The following is a 17,781-nucleotide window of genomic DNA, read 5'->3' on the forward strand; positions in this document are numbered from 1 at the left end:
CCTGAACACCTGACGACCATTTTTGTTTACTGTTGCAAATATCATGAGGTATTAGTTGGTGGTCCACAGATGATGCAAAACGGGAATTGGGCAGTTGTCAAAGAATTTCTTTCATCAATAAATAGAAGTTAAGATGGTATGGAGGAGACAAGGAAAACACAAACAGAACACTACCACTGTGTGGTAACAATATGTAGTGCAGAAAGAAGTCAAGAAGATGTCAGGTATTATTAATGAAAACAAAATTGGATCAATAGGAGTCCATAAGATCCACTCCTGCATTGGCCTATCTCAACGTACAACTAATTTTTAAATAGAAATCAAACACTTTTTACCCTCTCTTTTTTATCTCCCCTTTTTGGCTTTCTCCATTTGTTTCAAAGAACATCTTTCTGCCTCAGTGTTTCTAACCACAGGAAGACATCCAAAAAAGATCAAAACAGCAACCAATAGTAAGGTAAGACATCCATGAGCAAAGGGACTGCAGAATAAAGAGATGCATTTAGAAATGGCATGAGATAACCAAGCGTCGTTGTGTTAAAGGTAAATTGTATTTGACAAATTTAATGGAGTTTTTCAAAGAAGTGACCAATTGGATAAACAGAATGCAGCACATGTAGTGTAGACGGATTTTCAGAAAGACATTCATAAAGTGTCTCACAGAAAGTTAATTATAAAAATGGAAGCATATGGTTTAAACAGAATTATAGCAGCAAAAGAATGAGAGGGGATCTCATAGAAACACATAAAAGTCTGACGGGATTGGACAGGTTAGAGGCAGGAAGAATGTTCCCGTTGCTGGGGAGATCCAGAACCAGGGGTCACAGTCTAAGAATAAGGGGTAAGCCATTTAGGACCGAGATGCGGAGAAACTTCTTCTCCACTGGTTAACCTGTGGAATTCTCTACCACAGAAAGTTGTTGAGGCCAGTTCATTAGATATATTCAAAAGGGAGTTAGATATGGCCCTTACGGTCAAAGGGAACAAGGGGTATGGAAAGAAAGCAGGAAAGGGGTACTGAGGTTGAATGATCAGCCATGATCTTATTGAATGGCAGTGCAGGTTCGAAGGGCCGAATGGCCTACTCCTGCACCTAATTTCTATGTTTCTATGGTAGAAAGCTGGTTGATAGGCAGGAAACAAAGGGTTAAAATGAGTGCTGCCTGGTAGTGAATTCCAGATCCCCACCACCCTCTGGGTGAAAAAAGTTCTCCTCAACTCCCTTCTAAACCTTCTACCAATTACTTTAAATCTATGCACCCTGGTTATTGACCCCTCTGCTAAGGGAAATAGGTCCTTCCCAGCCATTGTATTTAGACCCCTCATAATTTTATCTCAATTAAGTCTCCACTCAGCCTCCTCTGTTCCAAAGAAAACAACCGCAGCCGATCCAATCTTTCCTCATAGCTAAAATTCTCCAGTCCTGGCAACATCCTCGTAAATCTCCTCTGTACCCTCTCTAGTGTGATCACATCTTTCCTGTAATGTGGTGACCAGAACTGTATGCAGTACTTTAGTTATGGCCTAACTAATGTTTTATACAGTTCACGCATAACCTTCCTGCTCTTGTATTCTGTGTCTTGACCAAAAAATGAAAGTATTCCGTATGCCTTCTTAATTGTGTTCGGTCCCCGCCACAAACTCTGTTCTCTAGCCTCTGACTCCATCCCTCTTCCCAACTTCTATCTGAGGCTGAACCAGACTATTCGCAAACTTGGTGTCATATTTGACCCTCAAATGAGCAGTTTCCACTTCCGTAACATCGCCTGTCTCTGCCCTTGCCTTAGCTCATCTGCTGCTGAAACCCTCATCCATGCCGTTGTTACCTCTAGACTTGGCAATTCCAACACACTCCCGGCTGGCCTCCCACATTCTACCCTCCTCAAACTAGGTGATCCAAAACTCGGCTACCTGTTGCCTAACTCGCACCAAGTCCCGCTCACCCATGTGCTCGCTGACCTACATTGGCTCCCGGTTAAGCAACGTCTCAAGTTCAAAATTCTCATCCTTGTTTTCAAATCCCTCCATGGCCTCACCCCTCCTTATCTCTAGTCTCCTCCAATCCCCCCACCCCCCTCCCCGGCAAGATGTCTGTGCTCCTCTAATTCTGCCCTCCTGAGCATCCCTGATTATAATCACTCAACAATTGGTGGCCGTGCCTTCTGTTGCCTCGGCCCCAGGCTCTGGAACTCCTTGCTTAAATCTCTCCGCCTTTCTATCCTCCTTCAAGACGCACCGTAAAACATACCTTTTTGACCCAGCTTTTGGTCACCTGCGCTAATTTCTACTTATGCGGCTCGGTGTCAAATTTTTAATCTCATAATACTCCTGTGAAGCGTCTTGGGACGTTTCACTACGTTAAAGGCACGATATAAATACAAGTTGTTGCTGCAACTCTCCTGCTACCTTCAGGGATGAGTGGACATGCACCCCAACGTCCCTCTGCACTTTTCAGTATCCTACCATGTATTATGTATTCCCTTTCCTAGTTAGCCCTCCCCAAATGCATTACCTTACAATTCTCCGAACTGACTTCTAATTGCCACTTAACTTCCCACCTAACCAGTCCATTGATATCTTCCTGCAGTCTACAGCCTTCTTGCTCACTATCAACCACACGGTCAATTTTTGTATCATCTGCAAACGTCTTAATCATGCTTCCTTCATCGAAGTCTAAATCATTGATATACACCACAAAAAGCAAGGGACCTAGTACTGAGCCCGGTGAAACCCCACTGGAAACAGTATTCCAGTCACAAAAACATCCATCAACCCTTATCCTTTGCTTCCTGCCACTGTGCCAATTTTGGATCCAACTTGACACTTTCCCATGGGCTTTTACTTTTCTGAGCAATCTGCCATGTGGGACCTTGTCAAAACGCTTGCTAAAATCCATGTAGGCTACATCAAACACGCTATCCTCATCGACCATTCTTGTTACCTCCTTAGAAAATTCAATCAAGTTAGTCAGACATGACCTTCCCTTAACAAATCCATGCTGACTGTCCTCGATTAATCCGTGCCTTTCTAAATGATGATTAATACTCCACAATTTTTTACAATAATTTGCCCACCATCAAGGTTAGGCTGACTAGCTTGTAACTACTCGGTCTATCCCTTTCTCCCTTTTTAAACAACAGTACAATGTTAGCAGTAGCATGGCTGTAGCCAGATAGGATTGGAAAATGATGGTCAGAGCCTCTATTTCCTCCCTTGCTTCTCTCAACAGCTTGGGATACATTTCATCTGGGCCTGCCGATTTATCTACTTTCCAAGATGCTAAACCCCATAATATTTTCTCACTATGTTTATCTCACCTAATATTCCATACTCCTCCTCCTCAATTACAATATTTCCATCGTCACTCTCTTTTCTGAAGACAGATGTCAAATATTCATTAAGGTTCAGACCCACGTCTTCCGCCTCCACACACAGTTTACCTTTATGATTGCTAATAGCCTATTCTTTCCTTTTGCTCTATGTTTTTATAAAACATCTTTGGGTTATGCTTGATTTTACTTGCCAAAAATTTTTCATGCACTCTCTTTGCTTTCCTAATGTCCTTTTTAATACTCTAGGCTTTCTGTAGTATTTAGCTCTCGGTATTTGACATAAGCTTTAAATAATGGAAGTCTACTCAATTATGCATTGAATATAAACTATAAGCTTTGCTAAGTCTATACTACAATTGAGGACACTTACACTGTTACTAAGCAAAACCCAGCTATAGCTGGGTTCCTATGATGCACATATATTTTTGCTGCATTTATGATGATTTAGATTCTTTTGACTGATATGAAATATCAATTTATTTATAATGTAACTTGCGACAGTAGTAATCATATTAATGCAGACATAGTTTTTAAAAATTGTTTGTGAATGCATCTTTATATCAGACTCATTACGTATGGCAGTTCAAAGTGAGCTAAGTAAGGCATAATTTATGAAAGCCTCGACATAAATAGTGACTCTCAATACAACTGCATCAGCTTTAACTCACCGCACCTGGAGGGTGATCGAAATTTCCTGAGCTTCAAGCATTACTATTAGGAGTCATAGCTCCAGGGAGTCTTTGCTTGGGACCCATTTTCCCCATAAAATCTCTGGCTATGCACGAAGATAGGTACCAAGCAAAGCAAGCTACTCCATTAGCAACAGGACCACTTGGACGATCCACAGATCCATCATCATCATCATCATAGGCAGTCCCTCAGAATCGAGGAAGACTTGCTTCCACTCCCAAAGTGAGTTCTTTGGTGGCTGAACAGCCCAATACGAGAGCCACAGACCCTGTCACAGGTGGGACAGACATTTGTCGAGGAAAGGGGTGGGTGCGGCTGGTTTGCAGCATGCTCCTTCCACTGCCTGCTCTTGACCTCTTCACGCTCTTTGCATTGAGACTCAAAGAGCTCAACGCCCTCCCGGATGTACTTTCTCCACCTCGGGTGGTCTTCGGCCAGGGTCTCCCACGTATCAGTGGTGATGTCGCACTTTACCAGGGAGACTTTGAAGGTGTCCTTATAACGTTTCTGCTGCCCACCTTTGGCTCGTTTATCATGAAGGAGCTCTGTATAAAACATTTGCTTAGGGAGCCTCGTATCTGGCATTCGAACTATGTGGCCTGCCCAGCGAAGCTGATCGACTGTGGTCAGTGCTTCAATACTGGGATGTTAGCCTGAACAGACACTGATCTTGGTATGCCTGTCCTCCCAGGGGATTTGCTGGATCTTGCGGAGACATCGTTGGTGATATTTCTCCAGCGACTTGAGGTGTCCTCTATACATCGTCCATGCCTCAGGTCCATACAGGAGGGCAGGTATTACTACAGCCCTGTAGACCATGAGCTTGGTGGCAGATTTGAGGGCCTGGTCTTCAAACATTCTCTTCCTCAGACGGCCGAAGGCTGCACTGGTGCACTGGAGGCGGTGTTGAATCTCCGCATAGATCCAACACTATCTCCAGGATCCCATCTTTCTCACCAGTACACAAAGTAACCAACTCCTCAAATCGCAGTGGACTCATCATCTCCTTCTACTCTATGCTGTTCTCCATAGCAGCAGATAATAATTGAGTGTCTGTATAATTAGTGACAGCTACAACGGTGCTACCCACAAACATAAGAAGAATGGGGAAGGGCACAGAGAATAAGCCTGAAAACTGTGACTTTTACCTGCAGCAGAATAAAAGGACCAGTGCAAATTCTTCATTGAATGTACCATACTAATATACCGTACTCCACACATAGCTGAGTGCTCATAGATGACAAAAACAGACTGAACACATTCCATCCTGCATCCCTTCGGGATGAAGATCTGAGAAGCGACAGGCCTCATGATTGCTCCAAATGTTACTTTCCCTGCTCACAAAAAGAGAAAGGTTTCACCAACCTGCCTCATTGCTGTTTATAAATATAACTGCTTGATGCAATGAAACACATCATCACTGCCCTCTTAAAACATTTTGGCAATGCAAATTGGGAGTTCATTTGGGTCAAATGGCCTTTTCTTCATCTAGGCAAATAACAATGAAACAAAAATGAGGGATGTGTTTAACTGTGAAGGAGACTGTAAGCCACCTCAGGAAGACATACACAGGTTAGTAAATTGGGAAGATAGCCATCAGATGAAATGTGAGGTGATACATTTTAGTAGGAAAAAGAGGGTATATACACTAAATGGTAAAACTTTAAAAGGAGTAGGGGAAAAGACACTTCGGGGTTCAAATACACAAATGTGTGAAAGGGGGATGACAAGTTGATAAAGCGGTTACAAAATACATGGACTCTTAGCAAAGAGGTACTCTGAGGCCTATATAAATCATTGGTTAGACCACATTAAATATTTTGTCCAGTTTGGGAAGGATATCAAGGCCTTGGGTGGGTTGGGGGGGGGGGGGTAAGAAGAGATTCACTAAGGTAATGCCAAAGATGAGAGGCTTTAGCTCTGAAAAGAATGGAGAAACTGGAGCTCTTTTCATTAGAATAAAGGTGGTTAAGATATTTTTTATAATGGGAATTCCCTTTCTACCGCTGTCAATAATATGCTGTAATGTTTCAGGCTTCCTCAGTACGCGTCACTGTTCTGTCCATCTCCCAGCAGCTTAGGTTTTAGTCCAGAATTCTGTGAATCTCCTGTCTTGCGGAAGATTCTCCTTTTGAAGTTCCTGAATTTTAATATCCTTTTTACATTTGTCTCCAACTTTCCTTCTTTCATTTGTATCTGGAATATACAGCAATCTCTTCATGTAACATGGGCAATACCGCAGGAGATTTACTAGCCTACTCCAATATTTCTAGCATAGGAACAGAACCCATACAGTTTAAGAAACGGAAAGGAGTTTCTTCTCCTGTTAATCCCAAACTGTTGAAAACAGCCGATGCCCCAACTTCTTGTTAGTAAGCTCATATTTTATTACTGTTTTTACACATGTTAAAAAATAACTTCAAACGCACATCTGTTCATTCTCTTGTTAATCACACATTAAACATACACAAGGTTACCAACGTTTTAATATACCACCAAAAGCATTTTTGTGTTATATTTTCCAAACCATATTTCGAAGTCCACCAGGCTGCAACAATTCCATCACTGTTACCAATTACTTGCAACATGCATATGGATTCACGAGAAAACAAATTACCCACGAGTCTCCACCCCACAACTCCCAACTTCCCATGTTGAAGTTGCGTGCTCCAACTGCTTTGCCTGGGAAAGAGTTTGACCGCTACATCATAAGTAGAAGAAAAGACTGAGGTTTGTTGCTTGCTGGGAACACACGAGCGAAAGACTACACCATAGCCAAATCCAATTTGCCACCATAACCAATTTGCAACACATTCATTTAAAGTCACCTCATTGAACAAATGTTTTTAGTTTAAAGTACATTTTTTTTTTTAAAGTCACAAAACATTTTTCATTCCAACCATTCATGAATGTATTCTTTTTTAATTTTAAGACTCTTTTACTCAAAGGTCAACAGAATAAAATGTAAACCATTTAAAGTTAGTGCATAGAGCTGCCATCATTTAGCAGTAAGTTATGATGGAATATTAACTTATATATGTTCAGTTTTGGAAGAAACTGTGTTGCATGCCTTGAATACATATCAACAACATACCTTGCTAGTAGAGGCCTTGTAAGTTGTTTTCAGTTTTTGAGATAACTGGCTGGTACTGTGGCTGGCTACACAAATACAAACAGAACTTTTATCAACTACTGAATGATGTGTGCAAGACAGACAGGTCTGGTTAAGGATTGGTTCACTAAGATGACTATCAAGAGTTTAATGGAAAGTAACGAAAGGTAAAGTACCTTATTTCCTTTTAAAAACTTTCCTACAGAGCCCAAAACTGGTACAAATGATATTACTAGCAAATCAACACAAATTTTATAAATGTACCAGCCAACTGTTAGGGCTGGGATGAATAAATCTTAAAAGAAAAAGTGATCAAGGTATGTGGGGAAAGTCGTAAAGTTGGAGGAAATCACAAGTGCAACCTTATGTCAAAAATCTGCAATATTTTTGGATTGAAGCATGGCACATAACAAAGAACAGTTAAAAATGTATTACAATAAACCCATTTGTCTAACAAAATCCTGTTTCACTTGGGACTGAAGAATAGTGTCATCTCCCATCATTAACTAATGATATGAAATACAGTTTTTTTTTAAAAAAGTGCTAATTCCCACCCCATCTAGCTCTGTGGTCTCCTCTATCCTGGTCTGCCCCAAGTCCTTTATTCTTTCAATGGTGGCATTTTTTTGATCCCCTCATCTCTTCATTCCATCACTAACGACACAGCTTTCAGTTATCTTGGCCCTACATTCTGGAACTCCCTGCCTAAAACCTCTGCAGCTCTCTCCCGCCTTTAAGTGCCTGCTCAAACTTTACCTATATGATGCCTTGGACATCTCTTCTAACTTCCACTTACACTCCATGCTAGTTTCTCTCCTGAGAAGTGCCTCAGGATGTTGTTCTACATTAAAGGTGCTGTATAAATGCAAGTTTATTGCTGTTGTTGGATAGAAACAAAAATACAGTCACTCGAGAGAACAAGTGATTAATAGGTCATATTTAGCCCTTCTCTATTAATTAAAACATACTTCCATATTATTTATCACCTTGTTTCAGTTGAAATGATACAGCAACTATATAAAATACAGCAGGTCAAATGAAATATAATCTATTAGGTAAACGTTAGATAAAGTGGAAGGGCAATCAACACTACATTTTCAGATTTAAATTCCACTTTTCAAACATTAAGTTTGAGAATTTTATAATCCCGTTTGATATATATTCTATATATGAATGATACATATAGGTCAGAGTAATAACTTAAAGGCACATAAGTTGTATTTGTACACAGCTTAATGGATAAAATCCAGACGAATCAATAGCACAGTATCATGGAAACTTCAGCACAAGAAGCTGCCATTTACATAACATGCTATGCCGGTGTCAGCTTCACATCGGCATTTTAATTCCATTCCCCAGTTTGTTACCTTCATCCTCAATATCTTAGTTTTCCCCCCTCTTAAATGTCATGATTGACTCAACTGTAATAGCTACATATTGTAAATCATCCCATAATCAAATAACCCTTTGTGAAAAAATATTGGCCCGGAATTTGCGGTCCCGATGACGGAAAACTGGTAGCGTTCGCCGTCATTCCGCCTTTCAAACTGATCACAACTTCCAAGATTTAGCACATGCGCAGCCTAATGCGGGAATCCTGAAGTTGCAGTCTGTCATTCACTGCTCCTGCACAGGCTGTGCTGTGCACCCTCCCCTCCACCAGCCCCCACGGAGCCGGCAATCAGTGAAATCTCTCAAATCATGGAAACTGACGAAAAGTTTGGCTCTTCCACAGTAAATACTCCATTAAAAGTTAAACCTAAAGGGATTAGGTGTAACTGGGGTTTTAACAGTATATTGACTGCTAAACAAATGTTATGGCCCTGAAAAACTAATTTTAATTTTGTGCGTGTCAAAAATTTTAATAAAAAGTTAAATTTTTAAGAAATTTTATAACTAAAGTTTGTTCATCTTTATTTCTGGTTTACCGTTACCCCATGCGAGAGCCCCAATCTTTGTTTTTCTCCAACATTTTAAAAACGTTTAGGAGCTTACCCACTCACTGGTTTAGTGTCCGAGAGAATTATGATTTTTGATTGGCTGCTTAGACAGCTTGCTGACATCATAGAAATTTACAGCGCAGAAGGAGGCCATTTCGGCTCATCATGTCCACGCCGGCCGACAAAGAGCCGCACGGCCCTTGGTCAGCAGCCTAAAGGTTACATATAAACCTATGAACACTGACGGAAAGGCAAAGAGCACCCAGCCCAACCAGTCCGCCTCACACAACTGCAACACCCCAAATATTGGAACATTCTACACTCCACACCAACCGGAGCCATGTGATCTCCTAGGAGAGCCAAAAACCAGATAAAAACCCAGGCCAATTTTGGGAGAAAAAAATCTGGGAAAAATTCTTCTCTGACCCATCCAGGCGATCGAAACTAGTCCAGGAGATCACCTTGGCCGTATTCGATTCCCTGCAGTACTTACCATTATATCTGCGCCGTCCAACAAAAGGTCATCCAGTCTAATCCCAATTACCAGCTCTGGGTCCGTAACCCTGCAGGTTTCGGCACTTTAAGTGCCCATCCAATCATCTCTTAAAAGTGGTGAGGGTTTCTGCATCCACCATTCTTCCAGGCAGCGAGTTCCAGATCCCCATAACTCTCCTCGTAAAGAAGACCCCGCCCCCCCCTCTCTAAACCTTCCACCAACCACCTTAAAACTACGTCCCCTCATAATAGACACCTCCACCAATGGAAATAGGCCCTTACTATCCACTATGTCCAGGTCCCTCAATATTTTATAAAACTCAATGAGGTCTCCTCTCAGCCTCCTCTGTTCCAATGAGAACAAACCCAGCCGATCCAATCTGTCCTCATAACCAAGATTCTCCATTCCAGGCAGCATCCTAGTAAATCTCCTCTACACCCTCTCTCGTGCAATCACGTCCTTCCTATAATATGGCGACCAGAACTGCATGCAGTACTCCAGCTGTGGCCTAATCAAAGTATTATACAATTTAAGCATAAACTCCTGCTCTTGTATTCAATGCCTCAGCCAATAAAGGCAAGCATTCCGTATGCCTTCTTAATCACCTTATCCATCTGGCCTGCTACTTTCAGGGATCTGTGGACAAGCACTCCAAGGTCCCTTTGTTCATCTACACTATTAAGTGGCCTTTCCTCCCAAAGTGCATCATCTCACACTTCTCTGAATTAAATTCCATATGCCACTGCTCTGCCTACCTGACCAGTAGATTGATATCATTCTGCAGCCCATGACTTTCCTCTTCATTATCAACCTCACAGCCAATTTTAGTGTTGTCTGCAAACTTCTTAATCATGCTCTCTATATTCAAAACTAAATCGTTGATATATATACACCACAAGAAGCAAGGGACCCAAGTACTGAGCCCTGCGGAACCCCACTGGAAACATCCTTCCAGTCACAAAAACATCAATCATTACTCTTTGCTTCCTACCTCCAAGCCAACTTTGGATCCAACTTGCCACTTTGCCCTGTATCCCATGGGCTTTAACGTTCATGATCAGTCTATCATGTGGGACCTTATCAAAAGCCTTGCTAAAGTCCATATATACATCGTACGCACTACCCTCATCGACCCCCTTGGTTACCTCCTCAAAAAATTTAATCAGGTTAGTCAAACACAATCTTACCTTAACAAATCCGTGCTGACTGTCCCTAATTAATCCTTGCCTTTCCAAATGTAGATTTATCCTGTCTTTCAGGATTTTTTTCCAATAATTTTCCCACCACTGAGATTAGACTGACAGGCCTGTAATTACTTGGCCTATCCCTTTCATAAGAACATAAATAGAACAGAAGTAGGCCTCTCTCTTCTTAAACAAGGGTACTACAATAGCAGTCCTCCAATCCTCCGGCACCATGCCCAGATTCAAAGAGGACTGGAAAATGATTGTCAAGGCCTCTGCTATTTCTTTTTTTACTTCACTCAACAGCTTGGGATGCATTTCATCCAGGCCTGGGGACTTATCTACTTTCAAAGCTGCTAAGCCCCTTAATATTTCCTCTCTTACTATATTTATTTCATCCAGAATATCACACTCCTCCTCGATAACAGTATCTGCATTGCCCCTTTCCTTTGTGAAAACAGATGCAAAGTAATCGTTAAGAATCTTACCAACATCTTCCGCCTCCACACAAAGATTACCCTCATGGTCTCTAATAGGCCCTACCCTTTCTTTAGTTACCCTCTTACTCTTAATATATTTATAGAACATCTTTGGGTTTTCCTTAATCTTACTGGCCAAGAATTTCTAGTGCTCTCTCTTAGCATTCCTAATATCCTTTTTAATTTTGCCTCTTAACTTTCTATATTCCTCTAAAGATTCTATAGTACTTAGCCGTTGGTATATGACATAAGCGTCCCTTTTTTTCTTAATCCTGCCCTGTAAGTCCCTAGACATCCAGGGGGCTCAAGAATTATTCCCAACCTTTTTCTTTAAGGGCACATGTTTGGCCTGAGCCTCCCAGATCTCCTCCTTAAATGCCTCCCACTGATTTACCCACAAATAGCTGTTTCTAGTCCACTAAGGCCAAATCACTCCTTAACTTAGCAAAATTAGCTTTTCCCCAATTCAGAACTTTTATTCCAGGCCTATCCTTGTCCTTATCCATAACCAACTTGAATCTGACTGAATTATGGTCACTGGCACCCAAGTGCTCTCCCACAAATACCCCTTCAACCTGCCCAGCTTCATTCCCCAAAACTAAATCCAAAACCGCCCCCTCTCGTGTTGGGCTTGCTACATACTGACTAAAAAAGTTCTCTTGAATGCATTTCAAAAATTCTGCACCTTCTATACCCTTCACACTAAATTTGTCCCAATCAATATTTGGATAGTTAAAATTTTTTCAATTCGACCCATATGGCCTCATTTGATGATCCCCCTAACATATCATCCCTCCTCACCTAATAGTTTCTTTAATTAGTACCGCAACGCCACCCCTTTTTACCTCCCTCTCTATCTTGTCTAAAAATCCTGTAGCTAGGAATACTGATCTGCCAAACCTGCCCCTCTTTCAGCCATGTTTCTGTAATGGCTATAATGTCATACTTCCAAGTGTCTATCTGTGCTCTTAGCTCATCCATCTTATTCGCTATACTCCTTGCATTAAAGTATATACCATTCAGCACAGGAAGACCTCCTTGCTCAATACTTACTAAGTCTTGTTTCCTCTGTCTTACAGATTCACTTTCTAGATTCTTGCTATCCAATTTCTGCATTACTTCCTTCCCTTTTGAATTTGTTCTCAGGTTCCCATCCCCCTGCCAAGCTAGTTTAAACTCTCCCCAACAGTACTAACAAAACTCCCCGTGAGGACATTGGTCCCGGCGCTGCGGAGGTACAACCCGTCCAGTTTGTACAGGTCCCATCTCCCCCAGAAGCAGTCCCAATGACTCAAGAATTTAAAGCCCTCCCTCCTACACCAACTTTCCAGCCATGTGTTCATCCTCTCTATCCTTCCATTCTTATACTCATTAGCATGTGGCACTGGTAGTAACCCGGAGATTACTACCTTTAAGGACATACCCTTTAATTTTCTTCCTAGCTCCCTGAATTCTTCCTGTAGGACCTCATCCCTCATTTTACCTATGTCGTTGGTCCCGCTATGGACCACGACCTCTAGCTGTTTATCCTTCCCCCAGGATGCCCTGCGTCCGCTCTATGACATCCTTGACCCGGGCACCAGGGAAGCACCAAACCATTCGGAAGTCACGTCTACTGCCTAACTATAGAATCCCCTATCACTGGGGCTCTTTTATTCTTCGTCCCTCCTCCTGTGCAGCTGAGTCACCCGTGGTGCCTTGGAATTGGCTCTGGCTGCACTGCCCAGAGGCACCATTGTCCTTACCGATACTCAGAAGTGATTATCGGTTTGAAAGCGAGATGGACTCGCGGGGGGACTCCTACGCTATCTGCCTGGCATTCTTACGACGTCTGGTGGTCACCCATTTCCCTTCTGCGTGCAGCCTTTAAGCTGCAGGGTGACCACCTCCTGAAAAGTACTATCCACGTAGCTCTCAGCCTCGCGGATGCACTGTATTGACTCCACCCGTTGCTCAAACTCCAAAACGCGGAGCTCGAGCAGTTGAAGCTGGAGACACCTCCTGCACACATGGTTGTCTAAGCTGCGCGAAGCTTCCAGCACTTCCCACATGCTACAGGAAGTGCACTCCACGGGACTGAGCTGCACTGCCATCCTTCCAGTAAGGCTTATCTCATTTAAAATCTAATTAAAAAGGAGAGAGAGAGGAGAGAGAGATATTTACCAACTCACCTCACCGACCTCTGTGGTCTCCCGGACTCACCAACCTCTGTGGCCTCCCGACTTCTCGGCCTCCGAACTCCCGGCCTCCGAACTCCCCATTCTCTGCGCTGAGAATCTCCATTAACCTCCGTCGATTTCAACTAAATGTCGGAAAACCACAAATTCTCGACACGGAGATCGCGAGATCTTTATGCGAAGCTTACTTCTGAGCCAGCGGAAAATGCTTATGCTTCGCCGTTGACCACAAATTCCGAGCCAATCTTTAATCTCTCCCTTTACACTTATACTATTAATCCTAAATTTATGTCCTCCTTGTTACCGATTTATTCTTTCAAACTCTCAGAACTTCAAACATGTTTATTGGAGCTCTCTTTAAAAAATTTTAAAACACAATGAAAAGCTGTAGTTCTCTCATCATAATTATATCCCCTCACCGCTGCTATCATCCTAGTGAATATACACTGGACTTTTTCCAGGGTTCCAATATTCTTTCTAAAATGGGTTGTTCAAACTATATGCAACATTCCAACTGTAACCCAGCATGTTGTGCTTTAGAAACATTAACTTGTAAAGGCAGTAAATGTAAATTCTACCACTTTATATATTTAGATTCCCAATATATCCATGCTTAACATAAACACAACTAAAAGCTTAATTATCTTAACCTTTTGCCTTCAATTGTCCTTTGCTTAAATCTCCCCCATCCACTGTTTGACCTTCAGCTGTCAGACGATCATTCAAAGTTTCAATTTCTCTTCGCACTGGAAGGTAAGCAGGAAAAAAAGCACACAATCATTGTAATCCAATTAGTTTTGCTAAGTATGTTGTAAATTGAGATACAAGGCCTTAAACAAATAAAATTCATTATAAGCAACTCAAGGAAATGTATTTATGATCCAGTTACTTTTTTCATTGAGTTAAGCTAGAAACAAATGAGAAAACTGTATTGTTAAACCAGAAAAATGAGTTGTGTGCTACTGTATTCCATCAGTTAAAAAGGGCTTTAACGCACACCATGAGAATATCTTATCGGATAAGTGGCATATAATTTATCGAACTAAGATTACTCTCATTACAGGCAATGATAGTCTGTTTGGTATAATACCAAGCCATATAGGTCAGCGATACCCAGGTTCAATCCCCAATCTCTGTCAAGTTAGCTCCTGAGCTCGATAGCAGTTGTCGAGGGTGAAGGTTAGAATTAGCATCAGGACCTTGGGCTATTTAAAAGGGATGGGGGGGCAAAATCAGCTGGGTGCCCATTCCTAATTGCTGTCACTGGCCTCTGCAGGAAAGTGCACATGTATTATCAGGTGAAGATAGGATCAGTCTCGGCCATGTTGCTAACCACAGTGTTTGCTGAGGCTCAAATATGGAGAAGACCCACTTGCATGGCCTATAAGGCGACCTGCAGCCAACTGTAGAACTGCACTCCAGTTCGAATCTTAACAGAACAGGAAAAGTGGAAAATTAACAAAGCTTTAAAAAGAGCTAACTTGCTTTCCTGGTCGTCTTACATTAGAGCATTAAAAACTTAAGTATTCTGCAATTTTTTTTTTTAAGTTGGCTTCACTCCATTACAGTTATACTGTTGCTTGTGTGGAGCTCAATTCGTGCAAGACTAATTGAATAGTGTGTTTATGGAGAGCGGCATAGAATATAAAAATTGACATGTAATGATAAAACTATAAATAATTTGAGTAAGACCACAGTTGGGAGTAGTTTGTGCACTTTTGGGTGCCAGGAAGCATGTTGAGGTAATGGAGAGGGTACGCACAGATTCACTAGGATGCTGCCTGGTAGAAGGAAATATAAATAGGAAGGAAGTCTGAAATAATTGGACTGCTGTCATTCGAACATAGAAGTTTTTTGGATTAATTTGATCCATGAGCTTAAAGTCATAACGGGATGGGATAGAGTAGATAGTAGAGTTTCCAGTGGTTTAGGGATCTAGAACAAAGGGTCTAGTCACAAGATTAAATGTTAAATATTTTGAACAGAGAGCTAGAGAAACTTTGTTTTGCACAGAGGGTTGTGGGGCTGTGGATTGCATCACCAGAGATAGCGGTGGAAGCAGAGAACATATCAATATTTAAGAACAGGTTGGACAGGTGGTTGAAGGAAAGGAGAACAAAGGGATATGGAAACTGGGTGGGCACACCAACATGGACAGGTTGTGCTGAACTGCTTTATTCGGTGTTGTATTTTCAATGAGACTACCTCCTCAATGCTACTTTCTCAAAGGCTAAATTGATGCCGGTTTTGGCTGCAATTGCAGTGAATATTTTGTGGAGACAGAAAATGTGTCATTTAACTACACTGAGTTTTTAAATATTACAGCCTCTTGAAACTGTGGGTGCCAATGCAAACCACTGAATTCTACAGTATTCAGTTATAATTGATTGCAGTGATCCACATTGGAATATCACATTTTACCCATCATACAAGTACAGAACAACGGTTTGAAGCTTCTGTCAAGACTAACACAGTCAGACTCCTCATTTCCATGTAACAAATGGCTAAATTGTCTTGACTGTTGTAATTCAGGTACCTGTACACAGATAATACTCACATTCCAAATTTTCAATGTACAAATTTTCAAATTCTCGCTCAATCTGTCCAAATAGTTCCAGCAAAGTTTGCCGAATTGATGGTGGCAGTTTGGAATCCTAGGGAGAAAAATAAATTTTACAAGTCACTTGCTGGTTATTAACTAGAGCAATATTTTTTTTTAAATTATTCCCACTATAGATCAGTGACGTAAATTGTTACTGGAGGATCGCCACATTAATCAGAATGTCAACAGTCTTTTGTTCTGTTTGCATATCTGGCCTGACGACAGATATCGTTTTTCGCTACAGCTGGGTAAAGTTCTGCAGTGAAAAAGGAATTCTGGACTTCAATGCAGAACTTCTTAGATACTATAAAGCTGTCGGTTACAGTGAAAAGATGAATGATTGAGGTTTAAAACCAACCGTGTAACAAGATTAGTTCTGAAATACTCAAATACATTAAGTATAAAGTGCATAACTCCTCAATTTTGGCAGGTGGTATAAGAGGATCAATCAACCAAGGATTACAACACGAAGGAAATGTTAATGCAATGTGATCATCAGTAGAGAGCCTTTTATATTGAATAATCTTTTAGTATGCAAAGGCTCTACAATATGGAAGAGATTGTTAGCATGGCGCTAGAAAAAAACGCTATTCTGGAGCGTTCTGCAGCTCCTTGTCTGTTTGGCGCGGCGCCCAGGGGGGCGGAGCCTACACTCGCGCCGATTTTGTAAGTGGGAGGGGGCGGGTACTATTTAAATTAGTTTTTTTTCCTGCCGGCAACGCTGCACGTGCGCGTTGGAGCATTCGCGCATGCTCAGTGTGAAAAAAAAATTGGCACTCGGCCATTTTTGTAGTTCTTTGTAGCTGTTTAAGTTTTGAACATTTTTTAATAAAACCACATTGCCATCAGCACATCAGCTGAGGCTTCCCTTCTCACCGTCTCCTTCCCCTCCCTCCCCTCCGCGGCAACAAGCCGCTGTCTCCTTCCCTTCCCTCCCCTCCGCGGCAACAAGCCGCTGTCTCCTTCCCCCCCCTCCCTCCCCTCCCTCCACGGCAACAAGCCGCTGTCTCCTTCCCCTCCCTCCCCTCCACGGCAACAAACCGTTGTCTCCTTCCCCTCCCTCCCCTGCGCGGCAACAAGCCGCTGTCTCCTTCCCCCTCCCTCCCCTCCCTCCACGGCAACAAGCCGCTGTCTCCTTCCCCTCCCTCCCCTGCACGGCAACAAGCCGCTGTCTCCTTCCCCTTCCCCCTCCCTCCCCTCTCTCCACGGCAACAAGCCGCTGTCTCCTTCCCCTCCCTCCCCTGCGCGGCAACAAGCCGCTGTCTCCTTCCCCTCCCTCCCCTGCGCGGCAACAAGCCGCTGTCTCCTTCCCCTCCCTCCCCTGCGCGGCAACAAGCCGCTGTCTCCTTCCCCTCCCTCCCCTGCGCGGCAACAAGCCGCTGTCTCCTTCCTCTCCCTCCCCTGCGCGGCAACAAGCCGCTGTCTCCTTCCTCTCCCTCCCCTGCGCGGCAACAAGCCGCTGTCTCCTTCCCCTCCCTCCCCTGCGCGGCAACAAACGGCGGTTTCCTTCGAACGATGGCTGAAGCACTTTCACACAGGTAGGAAGATGGTTTATTTAATCTTTTCTTTGCTTATAAATGTTTATTCAGGTTGGATTTATTTGTATAATATTTGTAGAAGTATAAATAAGGATTGATTGTAGAATTTAATGAGTTCCCTTCCCCCCCACCTCGTTCTGGACGCCTAATTTGTAACCTGCGCCTGATTTTTTAGTGTAGAACAGGTTTTTTCAGTTCTACAAAAATCTTCACTTGCTCCATTCTACTTTA

At 42.4% G+C, this 17,781-nt stretch overlaps 1 protein-coding gene across 7 annotated transcripts in view; it reads right to left on the minus strand.

Annotated features, from left to right (window-relative positions):
* Nucleotides 1-17,781, minus strand: part of wdr37 (WD repeat domain 37) — a 156,408-nt gene that overhangs the window by 99,630 nt on the left and 38,997 nt on the right. For 2 of the 7 annotated variants that reach the window (XM_070881576.1, XM_070881574.1), the window contains 5 exons: nt 15,968-16,064; nt 14,061-14,156; nt 7,931-8,011; nt 7,117-7,181; nt 6,640-6,723 (listed from right to left, as the gene is read on the minus strand). In XM_070881576.1, the coding sequence (XP_070737677.1) occupies nt 6,640-6,723; nt 7,117-7,181; nt 7,931-8,011; nt 14,061-14,156; nt 15,968-16,064 (423 nt within the window). The remainder of the gene's footprint in view (nt 1-6,639; nt 6,724-7,116; nt 7,182-7,930; nt 8,012-14,060; nt 14,157-15,967; nt 16,065-17,781) is intronic. The other 5 variants (XM_070881579.1, XM_070881577.1, XM_070881581.1 and 2 more) reach the window with 3 other exon arrangements.

Source organism: Pristiophorus japonicus, chromosome 5, assembly GCF_044704955.1.
Source record: "Pristiophorus japonicus isolate sPriJap1 chromosome 5, sPriJap1.hap1, whole genome shotgun sequence".
Taxonomy (NCBI): Eukaryota; Metazoa; Chordata; class Chondrichthyes; family Pristiophoridae; genus Pristiophorus; species Pristiophorus japonicus.